The 27,102-nt window shown below is 47.2% G+C and overlaps 1 protein-coding gene across 15 annotated transcripts in view; it reads left to right on the top strand.

The window, feature by feature from the left end:
• Nucleotides 1-27,102, top strand: part of ADAMTS17 (ADAM metallopeptidase with thrombospondin type 1 motif 17) — a 361,173-nt gene that overhangs the window by 309,021 nt on the left and 25,050 nt on the right. For 12 of the 15 annotated variants that reach the window (XR_008618598.1, XR_008618599.1, XR_008618602.1 and 9 more), the window contains 2 exons: nucleotides 14,509-14,713; nucleotides 18,693-18,845. The exons of 1 other annotated variant lie outside the window; for it this stretch is intronic. Coding sequence is in view for 9 of the 14 variants with exons in the window: in XM_055088178.1 (XP_054944153.1) it covers nucleotides 14,509-14,713; nucleotides 18,693-18,845 (358 nt within the window). In the remaining 5 variants the exon portion in view is untranslated. Of the gene's footprint in view, nucleotides 1-5,148; nucleotides 5,550-14,508; nucleotides 14,714-18,692; nucleotides 18,846-27,102 lie in introns of those variants that run through there. 2 more of the 15 variants (XM_055088184.1, XM_055088186.1) reach the window with 1 other exon arrangement.

A 27,102-nucleotide genomic window follows, 5' to 3' on the forward strand; every position in this document is an offset into this window, starting at 1 on the left:
CTTTTTTTTCTTGATGAGTCTGGCTAATGGTTTATCAATTTTTTTTATTGGCATAGAGTTGCTTGTAGTAATCTCTCATGATCTTTTGTATTTCTTCAGTGTCAGTTGTTATTTCTTTTTCATTTCTAATTCAATTGATTTGAGTCTTCTGCCTTTTTTTCTTGATGAGTCTGGCTACTGGTTTATCAATTTTGTTTATCTTCTCAAAGAACCAGCTTTTAGTTTTATTGATCTTTGCTATCGTTTCCTTCATTTCTTTTTCATTTATTTCTGATCTGATCTTTATGATTTCTTTCCTTCTGCTAAATTTGGGGTTTTTTTGTTCTTCTTTCTCTAACTGCTTTAGGGGCAAATTTAGGTTGTTTATTCGAGATGTTTCCTGTTTCTTAAGGTAGGATTGTATTGCTATAAACTTCCCTCTTAGAACTGCTTTTGCTGCATCCCATAGGTTTTGGGTCATCGTGTCTCCATTGTCATTTGTTTCTAAGTATTTTTTGATTTCCTCTTTGATTTCTTCAGTGATCACTTCGTTATTAAGTAGTGTATTGTTTAGCCTCCATGTGTTGGTATTTTTTACAGATCTTTTCCTGTAATTGATATCTAGTCTCATAGCGTTGTGGTCAGAAAAGATACTTGATATGATTTCAATTTTCTTAAATTTGCCAAGGCTAGATTTGTGACCCAATATATGATCTATCCTGGAGAATGTTCCATGAGCACTTGAGAAAAATGTGTATTCTGTTGTTTTTGGATGGAATGTCCTATAAATATCAATTAAGTCCATCTTGTGTAATGTATCATTTAAAGCTTGTGTTTCCTTATTTATTTTCATTTTGGATGATCTGTCCATTGGTGAAAGTGGGGTGTTAAAGTCCCCTACTATGATTGTGTTACTGTCGATTTCCCCTTTTATGGCTGTTAGTATTTGCCTTATGTATTGAGGTGCTCCTATGTTGGGTGCATAAATATTTACAATTGTTATATCTTCTTCATGGATCGAACCCTTGATCATTATATAGTGTCCTTCTTTGTCTCTTGTAATAGTTTTTACTTTAAAGTCTATTTTGTCTGATATGAGAATTGCTACTCCAGCTTTCTTCTGATTTCCATTTGCATGGAATATCTTTTTCCATCCCCTCACTTTCAGTCTGTATGTGTCCCTAGGTCTGAAGTGGGTCTCTTGTAGACAGCATATATATGGGTCTTGTTTTTGTATCCATTCAGCCAGTCTGTGTCTTTTGGTGGGAGCATTTAATCCATTTACATTTAAGGTAATTATCGATATGTATGGTTCTATTACCATTTACTGAATTGTTTCGGGTTGTTCTTGTAGGTCTTTTTCTTCTCTTGTGTTTCTTGCCTAGAGAAGTTCCTTTAGCATTTGTTGTAAAGCTGGTTTGGTGGTGCTGAACTCTCTCAGCTTTTGCTTGTCTGTAAAGGTTTTAATTTCTCCATCAAATCAGATTGGCTCTTAAAGGTCACATTTCTGGAAGGAATTGAAGCTGCAATTAAGTTTTTGTTTGCTGTCATAGGGGGGCAAATGACACCACTTTGAGCTTGTTGTTTTTAACATATGAGTTGAGCAAGGTTACAGGATGTAAGAATGATATACAAAAATCAATTCTTTTTCTATACCCTTGCAATGAATAATCTGAAAAGGAAATGAAAAAATAGTTCCATTTACAGTAACATCAAAAACAGTAAAGTACTTCGGAATAAATTTAACAAAAGACTTATACACTGCAAATGACAAAACATTATTGAAAGATGTTAATGAATATCTAAATACATCCCATTAGAAGGCTTAGTGTTGTTAAGAGTGCAGTACTCCTCAAATTGATCTACTGATAAAACATAAATCCCTATCAAAATTCCAGCTGTCTTTATTGCGCAAATGAACAAGCTGATCCTAAAATTTATGTGGAATTGCAAAGGGTTCCAAATACTCAATACAATCTTTAAAAACAAGAACAAAGTTGGAGGACTTATGCTTCTTAGTTTCAAAGATTACTACAAAGCTAGAGTAATCAAGACAGTATGGGACTTGCATAAAGAGAGACATATAGAAGAATGTAATATAAATGAGTAAATAAATATTCTCACATTTACTATCAGTTAATTTTCAACAATGCAATAGAGAAAGAATCATCTTTTCTATAAACGGTACTGAGACTCTGGATGTTCACATACAAAAGATAGAAGTTGGATCCCTAGCTTATACCATAGACAAAAAATTAACTCAAAATAGATCAAGCATCTACATGTAAGTGCTAAAGCTATAAAACTCTTACAGGAAAACATAGGCATAAATCTTCCTGACTCTAGATTAGGCAATGTTTTTTTAGATATGAAAGCAAAAGCACAAGCAACAAAAGAAAGAAATAAACTAAACATTATAAAAATTTAAAACTTTTGTTCTTCAAGGCCATCAAGAATATGAAAAGATAACCCAAAGAAGGGAAAAAAACGTTTTCATAAATCATATATCTGAAAAAATAATTTTATCTAGACCATATCAAAAACTCTTACAACTCAATAATAAAAAAACCAAATAACCCAACTAAAAAATGGGCAAATCATCTGAACAGACATTCTTTTTTTTTTTGCTAATATGAATTTTCTTTATTATTGAAACTTTCTCAGATTATGCAATTCTTTAGTAAAACAGTATTGAGTCACTAACAATAGGAAACATGTTTTTCACACATTTAGTAGAACACAAATTGAACAGACATTCTCAAAAGAAGATACACAAATGGGCAATAAGCACATGAGAAGATGCTCAACATCATCAGCCATCAGGGAAATACAAATCAAAACCACAATGAAATTCAACAAGTAGTATTGGGGAAACTGGATATCAAAATACAAAAGAATGAACTTGGACCTTTACCTTATACCATGTTCAAAAATAAGCTCAAAATGGAGCAAAGACCTAAATATGAGCTAAAGCTAAAACTCAGAATAAAACATAGGAAAAAAAGCTTCATTACATTGGATTTGGTAATGACTTCTTAGATATGACACCAAAAGCATAGGCAGCAGAAGGAAAAATAGATAAATTGGACTTCAAAATTAAAAACTTTTTTGTATCAAAGGACATAATCAACAAAGTGAAAAGGCAACCCAAAAAATGGGAGAAAATATTTGCAAATCATTAATTTGATAAAGAAGCAATATCCAGAATGTATAAAGAATTCCTACAACTAAACAACAAAAGGCACCCAATTAAGAAATAGGCAAAGAACATGTTTACTCATTTCTCCAAAGAAGATATGCACATGGCCAATAAGTACATGAAAAAATGCTCATCATCACTAATCATTAGGGAAATGCTAATCAAACCACAATGAGGTAACCACTTCATACCCATGAGGATAGTTATTATTAAAAAACAGCAAATAAATGTTGGTGAGGATGTGGTGAAATTGGAACCCTTCTACATTGTTGAATGGAATGTCAAATGGTACAACCACTGTGGGAAACAGTATGGTGATTCCTCAAAAAATTAAACACAGAATTAGCATGTGATCCAGCAATTTCACTTCTGGGTATATACCCAAAAGAACTGAAAGCAGGGACTCAAACAGAAATTTGTACAACCATCTTCATAGCAGCACTATGCACAATAGTCAAAAGGTGGAAGCAACACAAGTGTCCCTCTCTGGACAAATGGATAAATGAAATGTGTTACATGTGTACAATGGAATATTATTCAGCCTTCAAAATGAAGGAAATTCTGACACACGCTGCAACATGGATGAACCTTGAGGACATTATGCTAAGTGAAATTAGACAGTCACAAAAGAACAAACATTGTATGATTCCACTTATATGAGGTACTTGGAGCAGTCAAAGTCATAGAGACAGAAAGTAGGATGATAGTTGCCAGGGCCTGCGGGGAGAGGGGAATAGGTTATTGTTTAATGAATCTAGAATTCAGTTTGGGAAGATGAAAAGTTTGGGAGAGAATGGTGAGGGTTATACAACAATGTGAATGTATTTAATGCTACTGAACTGTACACTGCAAAGTGGTAAAAATGGTAAATTTTGTATTCATTTTACCACAGTAAAATGAAACCACAATGGGATATCACTTCACACCCACTAGGATGGCTATAATCAAAATGATAGATAATAGAAAAAATTTATGAGAGTGTGGAGAGTTTAGAATTTCATACACTACTGTAGAAATGCAAAATGGTGCAGCTGCTTTGGAAACAGTCTGGCATTTCTCAAATTGTTAAACATAGAGTTAGCATACGATCCAGCAATTCCACTCCTTCGTATATACTCAAAAAAAATGAGAACATATGTCCACACAAAAATTGTACACAGATGCTCATTGCAGCATTATTCGTAGTAGCCGAAATGTGGAAACAACCCAAATGTCCATCAGCTGATGAACCGATAAGTAAACATGGTGTATCTATACAATCAAGTAGTATTCAATGGTAAAAAGGAATGAAATACTAATAGATGCTATAACACGGATGAGGCTTGGAAACATTACGCTAAGTGAAAGAAGCTGGGTACAAAGAACCACATGTTATGTGATTCCATTTATATGAAATGTCCAGAAGAGGCAAATCTATAGAGACAAAAAGTAGATTAGTGATTGCCTGGGGCTGAGAGGGATGGGAGCGGGGGCATGTATTGGGAGATGACAGCTAAGAGGTGTGGAGTTTCTTTTGGGGGTAATAAAAATATTCTAAAATTGATTGCGGTGGTGATTTCACACCTCCACAATATATTTCAGAATATACTGAATTGTTCTCTTTACATGGATGAATTGTATGGTATGTGAATTATGTCTCAATGGAACTGTTAAAATAGTTCTTCTGCTTGCTAATGTATGACCTTGGGCAAGCCACGTAACCTCTCTGTGCCTTGATTTCCTCACCTGTAGAATGGCTCTCCAAAGGACTGTACAGGGATCAAATAATTTGAATCATGTTAAGTGCTGAGAACATTGCCTGGCACATAGGAAGCTCCCAAAATGGTTAGCTGGTGCAATATCTAGAGAAACCATTCTTAAAACATTTTCCCTTAAGCCATGTTTTAGCAAAGCATTGAAGTCTTCCCTTCCTTCCCTTCTCCCTCCCTCCCTCACTCCCTTCCTTCCTTCCTTTCTCTTCCTTTCCCCAGCACATGAAAACTAACCACAGTGACTCAAGAACCTTTTCAGGAAAACGCAGCAAGTTCTCAGACCCTGACCCAGCCTGATTTCAGGATGGAATTATGTCCTCCAGCAGAAGCTCACATGCACAGGCTGATGTATTCACTCCTCATCATGCACTCCAGGCTCTCATTTCCTCCTATAAAAAACAAATATGTGAATAATATTACTTTTCAGGGAAATATATATGAGAACTCATAATTCTCAAGTTTTAAATGGAGAAATGCTGAATTGAAACTTCGTGTGCAGCTCTAAAGCGTCCCCCTCTGTCCCCTGGGAGAACATCACAGCCCAGCTTGCTAAGTCCCGGTTGTACCTCCTTACCCCACTCCTTTCACAAACATCTGTTCAATAAAAGCAGCCACGTATCTTCGGAGACTTTAAATGGCACATGTGTTTTGATTGTTCTCATAACGGAGTTGCTGGCTCCAATCTGCCCTGAGCTGTGAGAGTGGCTCGGGCAGACAGAGAGTCTGTCGCTGCCGAGTCCTCCGTGGTGTTTTTGGGACGAGGCCCAGGAGGTCCGGCTCTTGGCCAGCCGGCCTCTGCCACGTCTCCTCACCCCAGGCTGGCGGCACACGTGGTGACCACAGCCCGGGTGCCCTGGGAGAGGCCTTGTCATCCATGGGAAGGCAGAGCGGTGTTAGCCTGACCTTGGCCAGACGTTCACAGCCTAGGGGCCAGCAGCCTTGCACCAGGGAGAGAGGGAAGAGACTCCCATCCTTGGACCTCCCCTGCAGGCATCTCCCTGGGGACTTTACCTGCCATAAGGTCATCATCAGGTCCTCACAACTGTGCGCCCAGTTCTTGCCCCTGCTTTATGGATGAAGGCCAGGTGCTCAGAGGAGAGAGATAACTCGCACCAAGTTATAGGACTCAGCACTCAAACAGGTTTTTCATATTCCTCTCATCTGAATCACACAAATTTATTGAAAATTTTTAAAAAATTAAAACTGGGCTTCCCTGGTGGCGCAGTGGTTGAGAGTCCACCTGCCGATGCAGGGGGCGCGGGTTCATGCCCGGGTCAGGGAGGATCCCACATGCCGCGGGGAGGCTGGGCCCGTGACCCATGGCCGCTGGGCCTGTGCCTTCGGAGCCCGTGCTCCGCGGCAGGAGAGGGCACAGCAGTGAGAGGCCCGCATACCGAAAAAAAAAAAAAAAAAAAAAAAAAAATTAAAAATAATTTGTTTTGGTTCCGAATGCCCACATAGACTGCCCATTCCAGAGGGCTTTGAGGAACAACAGCTCCTCTGAATAAGATGGATGCCTAGACTGAGAATAATAGTTACAGCAATAATAACAGCTGCTAGTTATCAGGCCCATAAGTGCGAGGCCTGCGCTGACCCTGTGGCAGAGGCTTGAGTACTGACTTGTCCAAGGTTACACAGCTGGCAAGTTGGTGGAGTGGACTCAAGTCCAGGCCCATCTGACACCAGCGTCCTGAATGTGACCTTCTGAGACTTTGTGAATGTCTGATTCTAGTAAGTGGGCACCTTTCACTCTCAGGGCATCCTGATGAGGTTGGTCAGGTGTTCCCTAACCAGAGCAAGATTGTATGAATACAAAAAGGAAGCTTCTGGGTTGGGGCACAGAGGACCCACCCACTTAATAGCTAGTGGGCCTTAGGCCAGTCTTGCTGTCTCTCCAAGGTGGTTTCTCCATCCGTGAAGCAAGACCAGCAGGCCCTGAGCCACCTTCCTCTGGGAGTTCAGGTGGGTGTGAAGGCAAGATGGTGGTGGGAAGGGACTGGGCACAAACGGGAGGGACACCTTGGAGACATGGGGCTGACCCACAGGGGGAGATGCAGGCCTGTTCCTTCAAACTCTGTCTTGGCAGAGGAGAAATGAGAAGTGAGATCTTTGATCTGTTTGCTTTCCAAATCAGACTGCCTGAGCCTCCCTGGGCTAGGAATGGACAGGATCACTCTTCAGGCCAGACTCTTTTATCAAGATGCACTGACCCACTGGCCCACTGACCCAGGTCACCAAATCCCAAGGGGAGACAGCAGCCAAGCCCTGGCTGAGGCCAAGCCTTCCCCTCACACGTGCTGCCCGCCGCCAGGTCCCTGGCCTCCCTCCCCTGCTGGCCTCCAGAGTCTCGGATGTGGCACAGGTCTCCCACAGGTCATCTGCTCTGCCATTTGACCCAGATGACTTCCATGAGGCACTGCCAGTGGGCAGGGGTGGCCTTTCTAGACAGATGGGTCCACGAGAGGAAGCTACCTGTCTGTCCTGGAGCCACTGCTTCCCGCCCTCAGCCATTCTCAGCATTTCCTTCTCACACAGATGTCCCCCCTCATGTTCTCACTCATGCTTCCCGCCCACGCACAGTCTGCTTGACCAGAGGCTCCCAAGTCATGAGACAGCTCGCATCAGGTCTTGTTTCCAAAGCTTGGGTGTCACCCCAAGATTGAGGGTCTGTGGAGCCCACTCTGTAGGCATCAAACCAAATCTGCTAAGGGGTGCCCACAAGGCCTCTCCTCTTCACCCTCATTCTGCTCTGCATTTACAGCACTGGCAACCCTTCTCCCCGCTTCTCCCCCGGGTCAGCAACCTGTCCTCATGGCTAAATCCGGGGGATGCTCTTCAGGCCTCATCCAATGCAACCCTTCCTGGCGTCTCTTGCACTGTCCTCCTGCCCTCCCTAGCCTTGCTCGTCGCCTCTTCTCCTGCTCCTCAGAGCCTCCCATGACTGATTCCAACCCCAGGTGCTTGTATTCCCCAGCCCCTGCCCCTGCCCTCTGTCCTCTTGTATAAGCTCCCTGGATGAGTTGTTCTTAGCCTTGATGTCTACCAGGATTTATTGCTTTTGACTTCCAACCCTGTGTCTCCAATCAGGCAGCACCCTTGAACACCAGAACTGCACCTGCAGACCCTTCCCAGCACCACTCAGCGACCCAGTGGCTGCCTTCAAAGTGGTGCCCACCCTTCTGCCCCCAGGCCAACTCCCCTCCCTGTGTTCTCCCTCCCAGTGGAGGCACCACCAGCATCCTCTGGACCAGTCAACGTCCTGAGCTTGATTCTCGCCTCCTTTCTCTCCATGACCCCACATACCCAAAGCCCTGTCAAAACCCTTTCATAGTCTTGTATCAGTGCCTGTTTTCCATTTCTCCACTGCCTTCATGAAAGCCATCATCTTGCCCCAGGGCCCATGATTAACGGAGACCACCCAAGGAAACCTCCCTCCTACTCACCCTGAAGTACCCTCCAAGGATTGGCCATCCCAAACTTGCAGCTGTTCCTCAACATTTCATGGGCAGGCGCCCTCTGTCAGAGCACTGAGCCCTGCTTCTTCGGTTGGCCAACTTCACTTTGACTTCAGGACCCAACTCAAGCTCCATTTTCTCCACTGCACTTAGCAGATAGTGAAGACATTGCCTGTTTATATGCTTCCCTCTCCCCCAAGGACCACACACTTGACTGAGCTTTGTGAAGGTGGGACGCTGAGCTGAGTGCCCTGGCCCTTGATTCAGGGCTTGGCGTGCAGTTGATACCCACGTGTTTGGGGGACAGATAAGATGAGGTTGGACAAAGTAACCATCCCAGTAGCAGAAATCTCTTTAACCTGCCCTGCAGCTTTCTGGAGCTTTTGGACTGTTTCGTATCCTTATTTTCATGCTGTGGTATTTTACATTTTACATGTAAAATACATGGTATTTTACAAGCATATTTGATGCTATGCTTGGAATTTGCATATCTCTATAACAGATGCTCAGAGAATCACATACAGTCATCTAGTTTCCTTACTTTGATTAATTTAGCTAATGTAAGGAACATTCCTGATTCAGAGATAGGCACAGATTAGGTGCTCAGCCAGATCCTTACTACTAACCCATTTTGGAGATGGATAAAGTTGACACCATGGACAGACCACTTGTTATCTTGAGCACTTGTTGTATTGAAATACAACAGCTCACATTTTTTTTTACAATTTGAAGTTGTTGAAAATAAATGACCCACCAGTGTACTCTTTTTGGTTATCTATACTTGAGATTCACTTTATATTCAACATAAAATAACTGTGTTAGAAGAATGTGATCCTGAAGACGCCATTGAGACTGTCACATTTCAGCAGATTTCATGAGGTCTTTACCTAGTTTAAGTCTCAGCCAAATCAAGACTTGAATAGAAACTGAATTTTGAATGTAAGATAAAATTTCTCAGGACTGTTAATGTGATGCGTGTAGTAGGCAAAATAATGACCCCCAAAGGTGTCTGCCTCCTAATCCCTGGAACTCATGAAAATGTTAGGTTACTTGTCAAAGGAAAGTTAGAGTTGCAGGTGGAATTAGGTTGTTATGGGTCTCCCCTGAAAGATGTTACCAGAACCCAGGAGAGAGGTATGGAACAGACTCCTCAGTCCTCGGAAGGAACCCACCCTGCCAACACTTTGATTTTTAACTTCCGGCCTCCAGAGCTGTAAGAGAATAAATTTCTGTTGTTTTAAGCCACCCAGCTTGTGGTACTTTTCACGGCAGCTCTAGCAAACTAATACAGTTTGCTAATCAGCCGGCCTATGCTGGATTATCTGAGTGGGTCCAGTGTAATCACAAGGGTCCTAAAAGCAGAAGACAGAAGAAGAAGAGAAGGTTGGAGTGATGCGATGTGAGAAGAACTCGGCCTGAGTTGATGGCTTTGAAGGCAGAAGAAGGCACCACAAGCCAGGGAATCGGGGCAGTGTCTAGAAGCTGGAAAAGGCAAGGAAGCAGAGTCTTCCTGGAGTCTCCAGAAGGAAACAGCCCTGCCAGCACCTTGATTTTAGCCCAGTGAGGCCCACGTCAGATTTCCAACCTCTAGAAATGTAAGATAATCAATCTGTGCTGTTTTGAGCCATTAAGTTTATGGCAATTTGCTACAGCAGGAATTAAAAAAGAATATAGGGTCTCAGGTAGTGACAGAGCTGCCCAAAGCCTAATAGTCCCCCCTCATCTGCGGGCCGTACATCCCAAGCCCCCCAGTAGATGCCTGAAACCCAGGATAGTACTGAACCCTATAGATACTTATATACTATGTATTTCCTGTGCTAACTGGCAGGGAGCCTCTACAGCGTGGATAAGCCGGGCAAAGGGATGGTTCACATCCCAGGCAGGACCAATTGGGATGGTGGGAGATTTCATCCCACTTTGCGCAGAACAGCCTGCAGTTTAAACTTATGAAATGTTTATTTCTGGAGTTTTCCATTTAATGTCTGTAGACCGTGGTTGACTGCTAGTAACTGAAACTGTGGAAAGTGAAACCACAGATAATGGTGGAAAACTGTACCTGATTAGAATGATTGAACTCGAAGTATGTGCAGAGGAGCTACACCTGTGCTGGACAGGACAGGCTGTCCTGACCCCGTGGGAACAGGGGAGGGGCCTGGATTAGGGAAGTGTTGATGGTGGCTTCATCAAGAATTACAGTTTTATTGCTTTTAAGAAGAACTGCTAACTCAAACTTGGCTAAGGAATGTCGCTGTTAAGGTTTTTAGAGGATAAGAGTGAAAAAAGCTCAGGCTTACATTGTAATTGTAATATACATTGTTGTGTGGAACTGCAGGCCTTTCCCAAGTTACTAGACTTGGGATCAATGGGATTTTACTCTGATGTCTGGGTGTGCGACGTCATCCCACTGTCCTAGATGGACCTCCTGCAGCCAGGGTCCTTCAGGGGAAGTGGCTTCTTTCAGCCACCAAAAACGAAGTTTTAGGAAGGCCACTTTTTCTCCCCCTACCTCACTGAGGTGTCTGTCAAGATCAGAATCAAAAAGGTCCAGCTGAAAAATAGCTCCGATAACCTGAAGCAGGTGCTCCTGTGACAAAGAGCCCTCTTGTCGGCGGCTCGTCACGCATTTCAGGCTGGGATAGGTCTGAGAATTCTTCTGGAAAGAGGAGGAGGGATGCATGGGCTCTTTTTCATTCTGTCATCCTTTTGCAAAGCACCAGACACCAGAGGTAAAGGAGAGGAGAACCTGGAGGGCTGGTGGTCCCTCCCAGCTCTATGGGAATCTGACCCCCACAGATCTGACTTTTCCAGCCAGTGATGGGACAGGAGGAGCCCCATCACTCAGCAGGACTGCTGAGTCCTCCCAGCAGTTCACCATTCCCCCAGGTGTCCTGGATGTGACCTTTGTGTGAACAGAGTTGGTGTCCACATTCCCTAGAACACATGCTCTGATTGTGTGGCCAGGAATGGAGATGCTGGTACCCTGTGGCAATGGCACGCGTGCCCAGGGCAGTGACAGTCCCATGAGTGTGACACAGAGGTCCCACTTCCAAGGCTCGGCCCTGGGAAGCACAGGAAATACAAAAGACAGGAGCAGGATTCTAAGCCATTTCACAGTTGGGGTCAGCACAATAATGCCGAACAGGTCTCAACCTAAAACCTAACATTTACATTCACAAAGTTAATTGTAAAAGACCAGGACAAAGGAGATCTGGCTGAGAGTCAGTTCATGAGAGAGAAAAACATAGTAGGCGCTAACAGAGGTACAATGTGGTTGCTTTAAAAAAAGAAAAGTAATAGTGCAGAGTTGGGGAGTATTCATGAAAACAAGTCCCCATTTAAAGAGAAAATCATCACATTCTCTCTTGCTGCTTTCAGATCACATCTGGACCATTCTGTCCATGACAAATCAGTCCATTTTAAGAACAGTAGTGACTGATTAGAGACTTACAATGGATTGAGGATCTGCAAATTATTTTGATCAAGAGAAGAGAAAACTTAAAAGGGAAACAAAATGGGTAGAAGTTGGTTTGATTCTTTCGGTGATGTTTAAGCAGTTGTCAGGTACTGAAATGGGAGCAAGGCTGCATGCACGTGGGAAGTCTCCATTTCCCACCAAGGAAACACAAAATAATGACAATAATAGTTATGTTATAGGGCTTATGTGTGCCAGGTGCTGCCATAAGCAATTTGCAGGCAGTATGTTACTTGTCCTCATATCCCGAGGCCAGCACTGTGTTTCCATTCCCCGCAGCATGAGCAAGGGGTCTGACAAGAGGAGCTTCACTAGAGTTAGTCCCTGGGCCATGAGGGCAGAGTGATGAGCTCTGCCAAGGGGACTGGAGGTGAGCTCTAGATGAGGTGGCCTGAGCTTGCCCTAATGGACAAGGAGAAACCATGTCGGGATGGAGGGAGGGGCCTGGGTAGCCCCATCTTCCCAACATTTAGTCCAACACCTCCACTACCCCCAGCTGGTTCAAGCCACCCTTATCTCCCACCTGGACCATTGCAGTAGCCTCTTCCCCACTCTCCCTGTTGCCACCCCTACCCATTGTAGGCTGGTAGCCACACAGAGTCAGGATGGCCCTGGAAGGCGTGTCTTCCTTTCTCCAAACCCTCCAGGACTGCATCTCATTCAAGCAAGAGCCACAGCAGCCAGCCAGACCCTGCATAATCTCCCCCCTGCTCCCTCTCATGTCCCTCCCTCTCCTGCTCACCCCCTCCCCCAGCCACACTGGACTTCCGGCTGCCCCTCGGCCCTGCCAGCACACCCCTCCACCAGGGCCTTTGCCCCTGCTATGCCTTCTGCCTGCAAGTCTTCTCCCACAGAGCACAGGGTTCATGCCTCACTTCCTTCCAGTCGCTGCCCAAATGCCAGGCCATCCCTGACACCTTGAATAAAATAATGCCAACCTCCCTCATCTCCTCGCTGATCTGTCCTGTGCCGCATTACTTTTCTCTAAAGCACTTACTATGGTGTAGAATATTCTCTCTGCATATATGTTATATACACTCTATTACATTATGTTGTATTCTGTTGTACATTGTTCATCCGTTTACTGTTTGTCCCCATTAGAATAGGAAGACTCAGAGGGCAGGGCTTTGTTTCGTTCACTGCCTCATCATCAGAACCTAGATATTTCCAAACAGTGGGATGGCCTCATCAGATTTGGTTTCAGGTGGGATTTAGGACGATTCTGACTAATGTGAGAACTGAGTGGTTATCAGGGCTGACCATCCAGATGGAGCCGCTTTGTCAAGTAGTGAGCTCCTGGGAGCTGGGAATATTTGAGTCTCGTCCAGGAACCAGAGCACAGAGAGTCTTTAAAAGGGCATTCAGGGCTTCCCTGGTGGCGCAGTGGTTGAGAGTCCGCCTGCCGATGCAGGGGACACGGTTCGTGCCCCGGTCCAAGAAGATCCCACATGCTGCGGAGCGGCTGGGCCCGTGAGCCATGGCTGCTGAGCCTGTGCGTCCGGAGCCTGTGCTTTGCAACAGGAGAGGCCACGGCAGTGAGAGGCCTGCGTAGCACAAAAAAAAAAAAAAAGAAAAAAAAGGCATTCAAAGCCCTGTTTGTGTCCTGAGAAATCATCATTCCCAAACTGCCTAGCCTCTTTCCAACACCCTAAGGCCAACAGAGACCTGACAGAATTGGGATCATTGAAATATTAGGCATGTAGACAAAGGCTTCCACATGCCGCGGAGCGGCTGGGCCCGTGAGCCATGGCTGCTGAGCCTGTGCGTCCGGAGCCTGTGCTTTGCAACAGGAGAGGCCACGGCAGTGAGAGGCCTGCGTAGCACAAAAAAAAAAAAAAAGAAAAAAAAGGCATTCAAAGCCCTGTTTGTGTCCTGAGAAATCATCATTCCCAAACTGCCTAGCCTCTTTCCAACACCCTAAGGCCAACAGAGACCTGACAGAATTGGGATCATTGAAATATTAGGCATGTAGACAAAGGCTTAGTTGAGCACTTTCAGCTGATGGCCTCAGCAGCCTAGTCTTCCCACGGCCCACAGGTTGCCTCCTCGAGAATGACAGTCACCACTCAGGAGGGCCCGCCACCCTTTGGAAAGCAGGGAGTCCTGGTGTGTTTAAGCTGGGACTGGGGTGTCCTTTGTCGGGAGCTGTGCCAGTCAGCTTTTGCTACAGTGACAAACAACCCCAATATCTCTGTGGGGTACAACAGCATCATGCTATTACAGAGCCCAGCAGTCAGGCGGCCCCTGTATTGGACCTGCTGTTCTCATGGCAGAGGACAGGAAGAGTGAGAGACAAACCACATAGTAACTCAAAGCTTCTGCTGGGATGTGGCCAGCTTCATGTCCACTCACACCCCACTGAACAAAGATGGCACAAGACAGCAAGAGGGGGACGTAGGGACAATAACTCAGTCTGTCATTGTGGCGGGGGCCGGTGGGGGACGGGCAGTTGCAGAAAGATTTCTGTACTGAGTAGGCCACTGAACCACTCTACTCAGATAGCTCTGATATTCTGCTCTGATATTCCGGAATTATTTCCAAAGCCGACTGCAAAGCTGAGTCTGTCTCTTTCCCTCCCACACCAGGCCCACAAATCCACCATCTGTCTGGAAGGCCCTTTGTTCTCTCACTGTCTTTTCTCTTTTCGGGTAGGTGGGTGGCAGGCCCATGGAGCCCCTGCTCAGCGACCTGTGAGAAGGGCATCCAGCACCGGGAAGTGACCTGCATGTACCAGCTGCAGAATGGCACACACGTCGCCACTCGGCCCCTCTACTGCCCGGTGCCCCGGCCATCGGCAGTGCAGAGCTGCGAAGGCCAGGACTGCCTGTCCATCTGGGAGGCGTCAGAGTGGTCACAGGTGGGTGCCTGGGCTGCCGCCAGTGCTGAAACCACCCCCAGGGCCTCGGGGTCTTGTCTGTAGTGACCCCAAAATGGTTCCTTTCCCTCCCTGCTGTTTTTGACACACCCCCATGTATCACAGTCCTAGCCAGACCCCAGAGCAGCTCAAAGCCATGTTCTAAGTCACATATTCTCAAATTCCATCAGAGACATCAACGTGGCCAAAAAAACATGGATAGTGTGTTTTTTTGATAATGTATATCACAGTACTGTTTGGTCCCATTTCCTGTGAAAATTCTCACGTAAATATAGATGGATGGATGGATACATAGGAGATAGGTAGGTAGGCAGGTAGACAAATAGACACCTTTTAATCTCTTTTGTGCACTTTGGAACTGTAGGGTGGTCAGGTTGGGAAGGTGGTTTCAAAGGCTTCCCTTCAGTTCCATGGCAGTCTTTGTGGAGCTGCCTTTGCAAGAGGTAGGAGGATGTTGGGAAGGACAGCTTTTAGTGTATGAGTCGGTTACAAATCTCATGCCATAACACATTTTGGAAAGAGGTCAATTAAGCCTTAATTTTTAACTTTGAAGACTGATCCTAGCAATATTTTATCTTCTGTAATATCATCCTTCAAGTCTTGGCACTGAGTTTGCATTAATGATTTTGATTGTTTGGCTATGAAACAAAAAAAAATAGCTGAATAAAGGGCAAGCTTCCCTTAGGTCCTCTATCAAACGTGTTCTAGGAAAGTCAGAAAGGCTAAATCCAAGACACTCTTCAGTGTGGAAAATATTTTTAAAGTTCCTTCTTATTGCCAAGCAGTTGGAATTATTTTGAATAAGAAAGTATTCAGCCCGTTTTTAATGAACGAAAAGTCTGCCCTTGGCTGCTCTAAAACTGACTTTACGTTTTAGGCAGATCTTGACGTGTACCCGTTTAAAGACGGGTGTTTTTTGCCTATCCTTTAAGATATTTTAGGAAAAGGACAGAGTTTTAACATTAAAAAATTTTTTTTCTTTACATGTACCTAGGTTAATAACTTTAACATTCAATGGACTTTTGGGGAGGGGGATGCCTACTAGAAGGGTAAGGGCAGGTGTGCAGTCTCTCTCCCTTGCCATGAGCCTTAGGGCCTTGATCACCTGGTTCTTGATCCAAACAAGATTTATGCATTATCAGATCAAAACCATAAATTTTCCATTTATAGGTCTCTTATGGGGTAAAAATGCCTCCTTAACAAAATAAACGAGGCTGACATAATCAACTATCATTATAGTATTTGAAGAGCACCATTTTGGAAAGTGTGAGACAATTGGAGCGAGAGTTAAAGAAATATCTCCATCCCTATCCCTATATCTATGTGTTGCCTAATCCTAATCCTGAAATAGTATCCACACCAGTCTAATTCTGGCTCAGCTCAGGCTCAAGCAAAATGCTTTTTTCTAAACATTTGACTCAGAATCAAATCTTTCCTCCATGAGATGCTCACAAAACTGGTATTCCTTCCACTTTTCCAAGTACAGAAGCCCCTCAAACATTTCTTCATCTGGAAACGAATGGGTTTAAATTTCTCGTGGGTGAGTTTTTATTGATGGGCTTGCCTGTATTCAGCCAGCAGTGTTGATCACTGTCACCACTACTCCCCAACTTCTTCCCAACTTCATTAGAATGAGGAAAAAAATATTGAGAAGGAAGCAAAGGTAGCAACTCTCTCCTGTCCTCGACTTCTTGTTCCCATCCCTGGATCAGAAGCCAAGAGAGAAGACGAACATCACCCTCCTAGGTCCCTTCCAAGGTGACCCCAGCCTGCAGCACTGCCCTTCCTGAAGGCTTCCAACCAATAGGCTGCTGGTCAAAAGGGGCCAGGCCAGGGTTTGGTCAAGAAACAGGCTGGATATTGAGGGTTTAAAATTCAAGGGAAGAGGCAAGGAACACAGAGTAGAGAGACCAAGCAGGAACTCAGGCAGAAGTGGTGAGTAGGCCCCTAGTTGCAGAAGGAGCCAGTGGTATGGGTGCTGGTGTCAGGGAGGAGCCCGTGAGGCAGACGGTGAGCGTGGAGCTGATGAAATGGTCAGAAAGCATTGCCATATAGAGAAGTAGAAGGATGGGCCTTCAATGCAGTAACCCAGGGGTTCCTGCAACAGCCCTCCAGGCCCCACCCATCCTGCCCTGGGAGGCCCCATGGGTAAAGCCTGCCAGGGACTGACTCCTTGCATTCGAGGTCCCTTTATTTTATTTTTTTTAATTTTTAAAAAAATATATTTTATTTATGTATTTTTGGCTGCATCAGGTCTTAGTTGCATCATGCAGGATCTTCATTGCAGCATGCGGGATCTTTTGTTGCAGAGCACGGGCTCTTCGTTGCAGTGCACAGGCTTCTCTCTAGTTGTGGCATGTGGGCTCCAGAGCGTGCAGGCTCAGTACTTGCAGCATGTGGGCTCTGTAGTTGTGGTGCGCAGGCTCCAGAGCACATGGGCTCTGTAGTTTGCGGCACGTAGGCTCTCTAATTGAGGCGCGCGGGCTTAGTTGCCCCACAGCATGTGGGATCTTAGTTCCCCGACCAGGGATTGAACCCACGTCCTCTGCATTGGAAGGCAGATTCTTAACCAATGGACCACCAAGGAAGTCCCTTTAAAACCCACACAGAAGATCAAATACATGAGCTCTCCCAATTCCCCCCAGGTTATACCACAACCACCTGTGAGGCATGTGTATTTCTTCTAAAACAAACCAGTCTAAATTAGTCTCAAAAAAATAAATAAATAAATAAGAACAGGACCTGCAGATGGAGAGCTAGGTTGAATTCATAGGAAAAATAAAGCTAGATAGCATTTTGAGGTAAATGTTAATAACAAATATAAAGAATGACATTTGTCCTTTATGTGCATTTTTTCAGTGGACATAGTGGAACTTTAAAAGTCAAGTTTGTTGTAGCTCAAGAAAAATCACTGCTGTAGCCTCCCATATTTTTGGTAAATCAAGCAAGTGTAAAAACAAGTCAGAGTTGCTGGGGCTCCATTTGTGCTACTATGGCTGGTGGGCACCCCCCATGGTATCTCTGGGACCCAGCTGCTGGGAGGAAATCCCCCTCAGAATTTCCTCAGGCAGCGTGGGTCTCATCACGTCAGTGCATTTGGTGGAATCCAGCCTTCAGCCCACCGTCTCTGCGAGCTACGTATTTGCTTCCATGGTAGGGACTAGTCTTCCTCACACAACAAATCAGAGGGTGGGCTCCCCAGGTGCCCAGGCCATGTCACCTCTGCTTGCTGGTCAAGTCAGTCATGTTCTCCCAAGGTTAAGGGTCCACTCTTCCTTGTGCTTTGTTTTGAAGTGGGTAAGCACTCAGCACTCACTCTTGCGAGCCAGGCACCTTCCCTCCCCAAGCCCAGGGGGTAGGCTGGGAACACCCAGGAACAGGCTCCAGACCCACCCCCAAGTCTGCCATGTTTATGCCCTGTCACCCCTCCATCTCTTATCACTGTTTCTGTGGATCTTGCTGCCTGAGGGCATGGGAATCTTGAACTCTCAGGGCTCACACATCATTTGTCACCCCTCAGACACTACTCAGGTCCCCTCCCCACACCATTTCTTGCTATGTTTCCCAGGAAGAAAAATAGCACAGGGAACATTGCCCTGTTACCATTCTTGGCATTCACATTAAAACCATCGCTAGAGCTCTCTGCAGGGCTTGCCAACCGCCTTATGTCAGAGTCACCTGTGGCTTTGCTTTCCATCTCCTCCTTTTCCCCCCTGAACTGGTGCCTTTGCCCCAGGCTGGCTCAGCATGGGTACCTGGAGGCCAGCTGGGAGGAGCCAGCTCGGACCATGTGCATAAGACTCTAAAAGACCAGGAGCTTTCTGAGGGCAGAAACATAGCATCCTCATCCTTGCATCCTCAGCACTGGGTCTGGTACATGGTAGGTACTTAACAGATGTTCAGGTGTTGATGGACTTGACCAGATTGGACTGGATTCAGTCTCCGGAATGGTATTTTGCAGTGTTCTGCCAGCTGTGGTAAAGGGACAAAGAAACGAACTGTGACATGCACCAACTCGCAAGGAAAATGCGATGCATCCACGAGGCCAAGAGCTGAGGAGACCTGTGAGGACTACTCCGGCTGCTACGAGTGGAAAACAGGGGGCTGGTCCAAGGTGAGTGTGATGTGTGTGCACTTCCATCCTGCCCTGGGCAGCATTTGCGACTCGAGGCGGGAACTCAGCTCTCTCGCCGTGGGCCCCAATTTAACAAGGTGGTCCCAGTCTCACCAGGTGAATTCACTTTCTCTCTCAACTGTGCACCTGCTGGTGACCCCACACGGTGTACATTCAGAAGGGCACTGAGTGCCCCCAAAGCAGGAAGGGGTGCAATGGGTGCCAGTCTGGGACCCATGCATCCTGCAGTGGGCTTGGCCACCCAGCCATTGAGAGAGCCTCAATGGTGGGAGTCTGTCCTCAGGCAGATGCAGAAGGTGCTATGGGCAAATAGCACTTCATTGTTTCCAGTGCCCTTGGGCAAGGGCCTGGAGGATGCAGAAGGAGAAAGGGCCCTTGGGGTGAGGACTGATGACAGCATCTCCCAGAGCCTTGGGGCAGGAGAGTTAAACAGCATTTAAGTGAACAGCATTCATTCTCTGCTGTTTAACCCTTGCTTTATTCATTCACCTGATATTTGACCCATATCTGAGATAGATACCATTGTCACCCCTGAGAACCATCCAGTGGGTCTTCTAGAGCCTTTTCCCAAACACTGTAAAATTTCTGATGTCTGATTTTCTGATGAAAATTTCCAGCGAGAGCCTATAGTGTGTTTGTTTCCCTTTGGTCTCAGCAACTGGAAGCTCCCCATTTGCTTCTCTTGATATCTGTGCTCAAAAGCTTTGTGTGGCCTGTGCAATATCTTAAACAGTTTGGAATTGATTGCTAACATTTAAAAATGGGAAAATTTCACCTGAAAATCTGGATTTGGGGCTTTCTACAGAAATCTGGCAACATGGCCTATATCCACACGTGGCCTTTGTGACCTGGGGCCTGGCAGGGGCGGATGCATCTCCCCAGGCTGCGGTCCTCCAGCTCCCCTGGCTCCTTCAGCCACTTTATGCTTTAATTTACCTGCCTGGCCAGGCAGAATAATGTTGCCTGGATTCCATATGTCCAGGTGTGAATTAGAATAAAGCTGTCATTATAGTTGAGGGGTCTTTGTGGTCACACCCTAAATGCAGCCTGTGCTAGACACCTGCCACAGGTGTCCCTGGGCAGGGAGCAGAGGTGAGGGGGAGGGGTCAGCTCAGGCCTGGGCTGCACAGACCCTTGGGGGTCTGGGGCCCCAGCATTGGTTTCTCTTTGCAATGACCCCTGCGTGGCCCAGCACCAGCCCTCTCCTGTGAGGGTGCTTATCCCCGTTTTACAGAAGAGGGAGCAGAGGTTCAGAGAGGCTAAGTGACTTGGCCACTCCTCTCTGACAGAGTCCAGGCTTCTGAACCCCAATTCAGAGCTCCGTCCACATGGTGGACACAGAGTGAGGGCTCCAGAGTTGCCGTAATGGGGTGGTGCCCTGTAGATGGGCGTTGCCTGGGTTTCTCCAGCCTAATCATTCTGGTTTTGAGGACCAGGTGGACACTTTTATTTTCCTAAGTGCCTTGAACTTCCTGGTCCTGGGAGCAGCAGAACGTCCAAGGAGGGGTGTGAATAGTGCCTGAGGAGTTCGATGCAGCACGTGTCCCCCTCCTCAGCCGAGGACATGGGCACACATTCTGGCAAACTCCCCCCAGCCCACAGCCCATCGGGCATGGCTTCCAGGAAAATAGAGCCTTTAGCTGGCCTTCCTCTTCCTAGCCAGCTGAGGAGAATAATACCTCCTGGCCTTCAGGACAGTAGGGCTTGATCAACTATCCCTGGAAGTAAGAACAAGAAAGATCAAGGACATGTACAGATTTGGGCTGTTGTCATGGGTTGGCATCCAATGGCATCCAATCAGTGTGCATCCAGCCTTTGGGACGAGCACTGGGCCTGGACTGGTGCCAGCTGCTCCCCCGCAAGCAGGTCTGGCCAGAGCCAGGGCCCAGGGCAGACTAGTTCTTCCCGGCTGAGAACTGCAGGGACACTGACCTGGAAGGCAGCATGTGTGTATATATGTGTGTGCACGTGTGCACGCACCCGGAACAAGGGTTGGTGGTGGTGGGGACTACATAGAACTGAACCGAGAGAACCCACCCCAGCTGTTCGCCTCACTGCCACTGCCTTCTTCAGCCGCCATCACTGGGTAGGCTGGCACGCCCCCCACCCCCACCCCAGCACAGCAGTAAAATCTGTCCATTGCTTTTCCCTGTGCCTGCTCTGGAGAATTGGGACGGATACTGGTCCCATGGGGCCCTCATCCTCACTCACTGGGTGACCAGGCCGACAGAAGTGGATTCCAGGGGATGGATCTTCCCCTGACATTTTCACTTGTTCAGACTGGATTTGCTTTCTGATTGATGTGTTATTTTTGCTGTGCCCTTTTTACATAATTGGGGTCAGTGCACTTTTAAACCAATCATCGTGGATGACCCTCCTGTAACCAGCATCCAAACCTCCCACATGCCAGACTTTGAAGGTAGCAAACAAGTTGCCCAAAAGAAAAGTAGAAAGAAGTCTGAACACTGTCAGATTTCCAGTGTGTCTGGACACTTGGACATCTTCCTTCCAAGCAATCTCCTATCACTTGGCCCTAAGGTGCTGTTGAGAAAGATAAGCCTATCTCCAGGGAGATGATGGACAGGCCAGCCCAAAGACATGCAACACAGGTGCTGTCCTGCACTTCCTGAAGTGAGAAGGACCAAGCATCCCTCAGGCAGGGTCTGGCATCCAGCCCTTCCTGTCGCTGGGTGAGGGTGCCTGAGGGCAGCACCAGAACCTTGCTGAGGCAGGGCAGGCTTGGAGGGGATTTGGAGCCCCTTCTCCCTCCCCCAGCCTCGGCAAATGGCTGAACCCTTACCAGGATCCCGTCCGAGAGACCGACTTCACATTCCCAACCCTGCTGAGGGCAGTATTACTGCTCTGCTCTGTTTGGAAACTGCCACGCAGCTGCCTGCCCTCCTGGGATATCAGCTAGTTCCAGATCTGTGCGAATCATTGTTTTCTCCCACTAAATGCTGGGCCCATGTATTCAACCTGGGGGTGAGGTGGGGAGGGAGGTGTCACTGAAACTGGGAGAGGAGGAAATCACATTTCTTTCTAGGACAGCGTGTCTTTTAATCAGAAGTTGAGGTGTTTCAGTTTCAAGACCAGAGGCGTTAATCACCACTGAAATAATGGGATGTTTCTAATTAGAAACAAATTATTCTGGAGGGATTATAATAGACGGTGTTTTTAAAGAAAACCATTGGCTTTCTGTGTTAAGATTATGGTGTTCCCTTTTACAGAAAAGATCAAAAGTGTTTGTTGACTTCCTGGTGCCAGTGGAGGTCCCCTGGAAGGGGACTGGCCTCACTTGCGAGGCCTCAGTCAAGCCCCAGATGTGCCCCTCATACCTGAGCCCCAGCACTTCCCAGAGGCCTTAGGAGATCAAATGAAGCCATAAGCATGCACGTACCTGTAGCTGCAGAGCCCTAGGCAGAAGCCGGGGAGAGCCTCCCATTCAAACATGGCTGTGTTGGTGCATTCCCAGGACTGCTGTTAGATGCCTTCCTGTGTTATGGGCAGAGATGGGGGCTCAAGTTCCATGACCTCAGAAATGAACAGACTTTGTGTCACGAGGAGGGCTTGTTCCAGAAAGCTTTCAGCCCCAGCACCACTTCTGAAGCCTGAGCTTGCTTTGGTGGGGATTGACCCCTCCCCCCAACTCTGCAAGGCTGGGCAGCCAGCCCAGCGGGGGCACCCACTTGCTGTGGGCCTGCAACCAAGTCACTGTGATTCAACCAGCATTTCCTGAGCTCCTGTTCTGTGCCAACCTGTGCTGAGCACTGAGGGTACAAGAGTGGACAATGACCCAGCCTAGATACAGACAGGTGGAGCCAGCTGCAGACACCAGGCCACGCTAAGTCCCACTGGGCAGGTACGAATGCAGCCCCTGCCAGGGGCAGCCCCGAACAAGGGTGCTGGTGGAGAGTGATGCTGCTTCTACTGGGATCAGTGACAGTGGCCCTGACATTCACCAGTGCTTTAGAATTTATAAAGCACTTTCACTCACATTCTCCCATTTGACCCTATCCCCATTTTACAGGTGAAGAAACTGAGGCTCAGAGTGGCGACGTGACTTTTTTTCTTGAGGTCACACAACTAGTAAATGGAAGGGCTAGGAGTCCAGTCCCTGCCTTTTGGCTCTTAATCCACCTTTCCTTCAGGTACATAATAATGTCAGAGGCTTAGGTTTCTAATTTGAAATGGGAAGTAGATGAACTGTTATATGCCTCAGGTCTAACCATCATAGGCATAAGCTTGTTGTAAAGTCAAGTATTTATCTACTCTCTCTCCAGCCCACCAATCAAAACCTTCTCTCCCAAGGGCTTTGTATTAATCATTTACACTGTAGTATAAATCTGTTGTCTCTATAGGAGATCATGCATGTTGTCTCCCCTTATTTGTGAAATAAAAAGATGAGTCCTTAAGAAAATAAACTTGAGCATCCAAGAGCAAACATAAGAGGCACTGGGGACATCAGGGCCCTTTTCTGGGATTGTGAAACCATACAACACAGGCAGTCAGCATTCTGCATGCAGATAGGGGTCAGCAAATCCTCCATTCTGTACTACTCTTGGGAGTGTAAGCAACAGTGAAAGGAGGGTCATCAAACTTCAGTACTTTTCTGGGTAGGGCAGGAGGGAGAGGGGGCAGATACCCCCTTGGTCTGGAGCATTTTGTGTGGGTGAACAGAGCCTGCCACTGGGTCATGGAGTTAAAGTCCAGGGCCCACACCTGCTCAGATGAGAGAAATGAACTTGTTGTAGAGCAGTGGGGTCCCTGGAAATTGCCAGGAGAGGTGCCTGCATGGGAGTGAACTGAATGCAGTTGACCCTTGTACAATGTAGTTTTAAACTGCATGGGTCCACTATACGTGGGTATTTTTCAATAGCAAATTCTACAGTGTATGTGGTCCGGGGTTGCATCCTCAGATGCAGAGGAACTGGGGATACGGAGGACCGACTGTACTTTACACTTAGAATAACCCCCGAGTATTCAAGGGTCAGCTGCAGTCTAAAGGCCAATGCCTTTGCCCCCTCCATTTCCCTGCTGCCCCTCCATTCACCTAGTGTCCTTCCTCAAATCAGCTGCCTTAGTGTGGAATGAGAGATCAGAGAGTGGGGATGCCTCCCCCACATGCCGGTCTAGGTTTTAACCACTGCTTAGACATGACCATTGAATCAGAGAAGCTGTCATCCCTAAGGAACACTTTGGTTTCAACACACACTGTCAGCGACCTCAGAGCAGGGCACGTGGTCAGGACAACACAGGTGCATGTCCCTGCTCTGCAGTGACCTCATCTAACCTTGAACCAGCATCATCCTCTGTCAGATGAGTTTAGGGGTACCTACCTCCTAGGGCATCCATATAAAGCACTTAGAGCAGTGCTTGGCATAGGTGCTCATTTTTATCATCATCTTCACCATCATCATCCAGTACAGTCACAGGTCTCTTATCTCTGATCAGAATCACATTTCTTACACAGGCCTGTAAAATATTTATGTCATAGGAGATGAGTTCTTTGAATGTGGTTTGGACCCCATGAAACAGTGCGTGCCCTGACCTGGGGCTCCGCGTGATGACAGCATGGCTCAGGGCAGGAGACAGTTGTGCAGCATTTGCTGGGCATGTAGGCCATCCTTCTGCAGCTGGGGGGAGGGTCTTTCAAACAGTCTCTGATAAGCTGGGAGAGCTAAGTGACGAAACTGGTAGCAGCTCCTGCCCGAGGGGAGGCAGTGAGACGGCTCCTGTAGACCCCTCTGTGCTCCTGGCACCCATCTGAAACAAGAAGCAAGAGCTCTTGGGATAGCCAGCCCTTGCAAGTCACGGGGGGTCACCTGGGCCTTCTGGTTCCCTGACTATAATGTTCCAACCAGAACCTGTAGGTCAGCAGGCTGCGAATTCAGAGAGTTTGAGGGGAATCCAAAGCTAAGGCTGAAGATAGGATTCAAGGATTTGAGGATTTCAAAAACAGTTTGAAAGAAAGTATGAGTTGAAGGGGGAAGGGGTGTGTGTGTGTGTGTGTGTGTGTGTGTGTGTGTGTGTGTGTGTGTGTGTGTGTGTGTGTCTAAGAAAGCATTTCCAGTTTCAAGGCTGGAGCAAAGACGGTGGGGATTTTCATCATTGTTTAAGCCTACTATTTCAGGTTTCAACAGCTTCCGAGATTTGCATTGCTCATGCCAAGTTTTGGGGGGAAATCTGTCAAAAATGCTTTTGACATTTTACCAGCCCAGTACCTTTCAGACACGAGCAGAAAATGGAGCTCCCATAGGGGGTTCCTTGCCCCCCTGACTGTCATGCGGGGCTGTCCCGTGCTGCCCCTCAGAGGCAGGCTGGCCCCTCGGAGGATGGCTCTGTGAGAGTGTAGGGTGGGCACACTGTGCAGTGAGGGTTCCTCTTTGCATTATTTCACCCTAACCCTATTCCTGCTCACCCCAGAGCCTGTGCAGGGAGCCCCTGCCTGTCCTCCACTCTGTAGGAGCCAGCGGTCATGTGTGTATTAAACATTCCTGTCACGTTTTCCTCTTCCCAAGATTTTTACAACTTCCTTTAGCTAATTCTCAAAACATCCCTTTGGAATCTGGTGTCATTTATAGTCGTGATTTTACAGCTGGGAGAAGTGAAGAGGAGGGGGTCCACTCCGTGGTGGAGCGTGTCATCAGGGCTGGGCCTCCACTTGGTGACAGAGGCCTGGTTCCTCCCTGCTGGAGAGCCGTGTGGCCCCAGAGGAGTGCAGACCTCTGGCCAGCAGCCGGGATGGGAGGCCCGGGGGCTACATCACGGGGAAGACCGTGGACCCTCTGAGCCTCACGCTCCGCCTCTCTGCAGGCGGTGCTATGCCCTGCAGACACTATTCCTGCAGTCAATGCACATGTATTCTGCCCCTACTGTGTTCTGAGCGTCCGGCCCTGCCACAGTAGCTGTTAGTGTGAAGATTAATGAGGACTCATGAGAATGGGTGTGAGCCCAGTGCCCGGCACCGGGAGGTAGGCAAAAGGTGGACCCTGCTGCTGTTACTACTACCGTCACCACCATCATCATCATCATCGCCGCCCGTGGGATGGGTGGCAGGTCCCCAGACCTTGTGTGTGATGTGCAGCTGCAGGCACTTGCTGGAGAGGGGGCTGCGCTTACTCCAGGTCACCTGGCAAGGAGTTTTCCTGGCGGATTTATTACTGCTCCATTTTGTCTTGGTTTCCTGAGTCTCGGGGAACCACATTAAATGTTAATGTCATGAGTGGCTTGAAAAAACTACCCAGCAGTGACAGTGTGCTTCAAAGAAGACCAGATCTGTTTTTTAATACATCTATTTGCTTAGATTGTAAACGCCTGAAAAATGGCTTTACAGCGATGCTTGGGGCTAATTCGATGCTATCAGGAGACACGCCGTCTCCTCACTGTTGAATTAAAGTGGAGGCTGAGGGGAGGCCGACAGAGGTGAGATTCATTGTGCCTGTGCTACCCTTAATGCAGCGAGCTCAGATTACAGGAGGATGCAGCCCTGCAGCCTCTCTGGAATAACGTGTGTCTTCAGGGCCAAATCAATCTCTAATTGTGCTCCTGGCAAAGGTGGATGTCCACACCTGCCTGGTGACCGGGATGGCAGCCCAGGAAGGGCTGAGCAGGCCAGGTGACTCAGGGCACCTTCCCAGGCTCCAGGGACCCCCGGCCAGCTCTCTCTGCTCTTGGCCCTGTGCTTACTGTTGTTAATAATAGTAGCAGCGTTTGTCCATCCCAGACTCCCTGCTAGGTACCTGCTCTAAGCTGTCTCTAATCCTGGAAATCATCCTGCAAGAAAGGTTTTATTATCCTCAAGCTACAAATAAAGAAGCTGGGGCTCGTATAGGTTAAGTAACTTGCCCGAGGTCACACAGCTAGTAAAGGGGGATGCAGCATACTGACAGGCCTGTCCTGTCCCCACTGCACCGTCCCTGCTGAAACTCCGGCCAAGGAGTGGGTAGTTATGCATGGATTTTAGTCCAGGGGCAGGCTAGGCACCAACTCGGCTCAAATGAAAATGCAGCAGGCCTGGAAGGTGGCAGCTGCACCAAAGGGTCATTGGTGGAATTTTCCACTTTTTTTTTTTTTTTTTTTTTTTGCGGTACGCGGGCCTCTCACTGTTGTGGCCCCTCCCGTTGCGGAGCACAGGCTCCGGACGCACAGGCTCCGGACGCACAGGCTCAGCGGCCATGGCTCACAGGACCAGCCGCTCCGCGGCATGTGGGATCTTCCCGGACCGGGGCACGAACCC

The sequence above is a fragment of the Physeter macrocephalus genome, chromosome 11, assembly GCF_002837175.3.
Source record: "Physeter macrocephalus isolate SW-GA chromosome 11, ASM283717v5, whole genome shotgun sequence".
NCBI lineage: Eukaryota > Metazoa > Chordata > Mammalia > Artiodactyla > Physeteridae > Physeter > Physeter macrocephalus.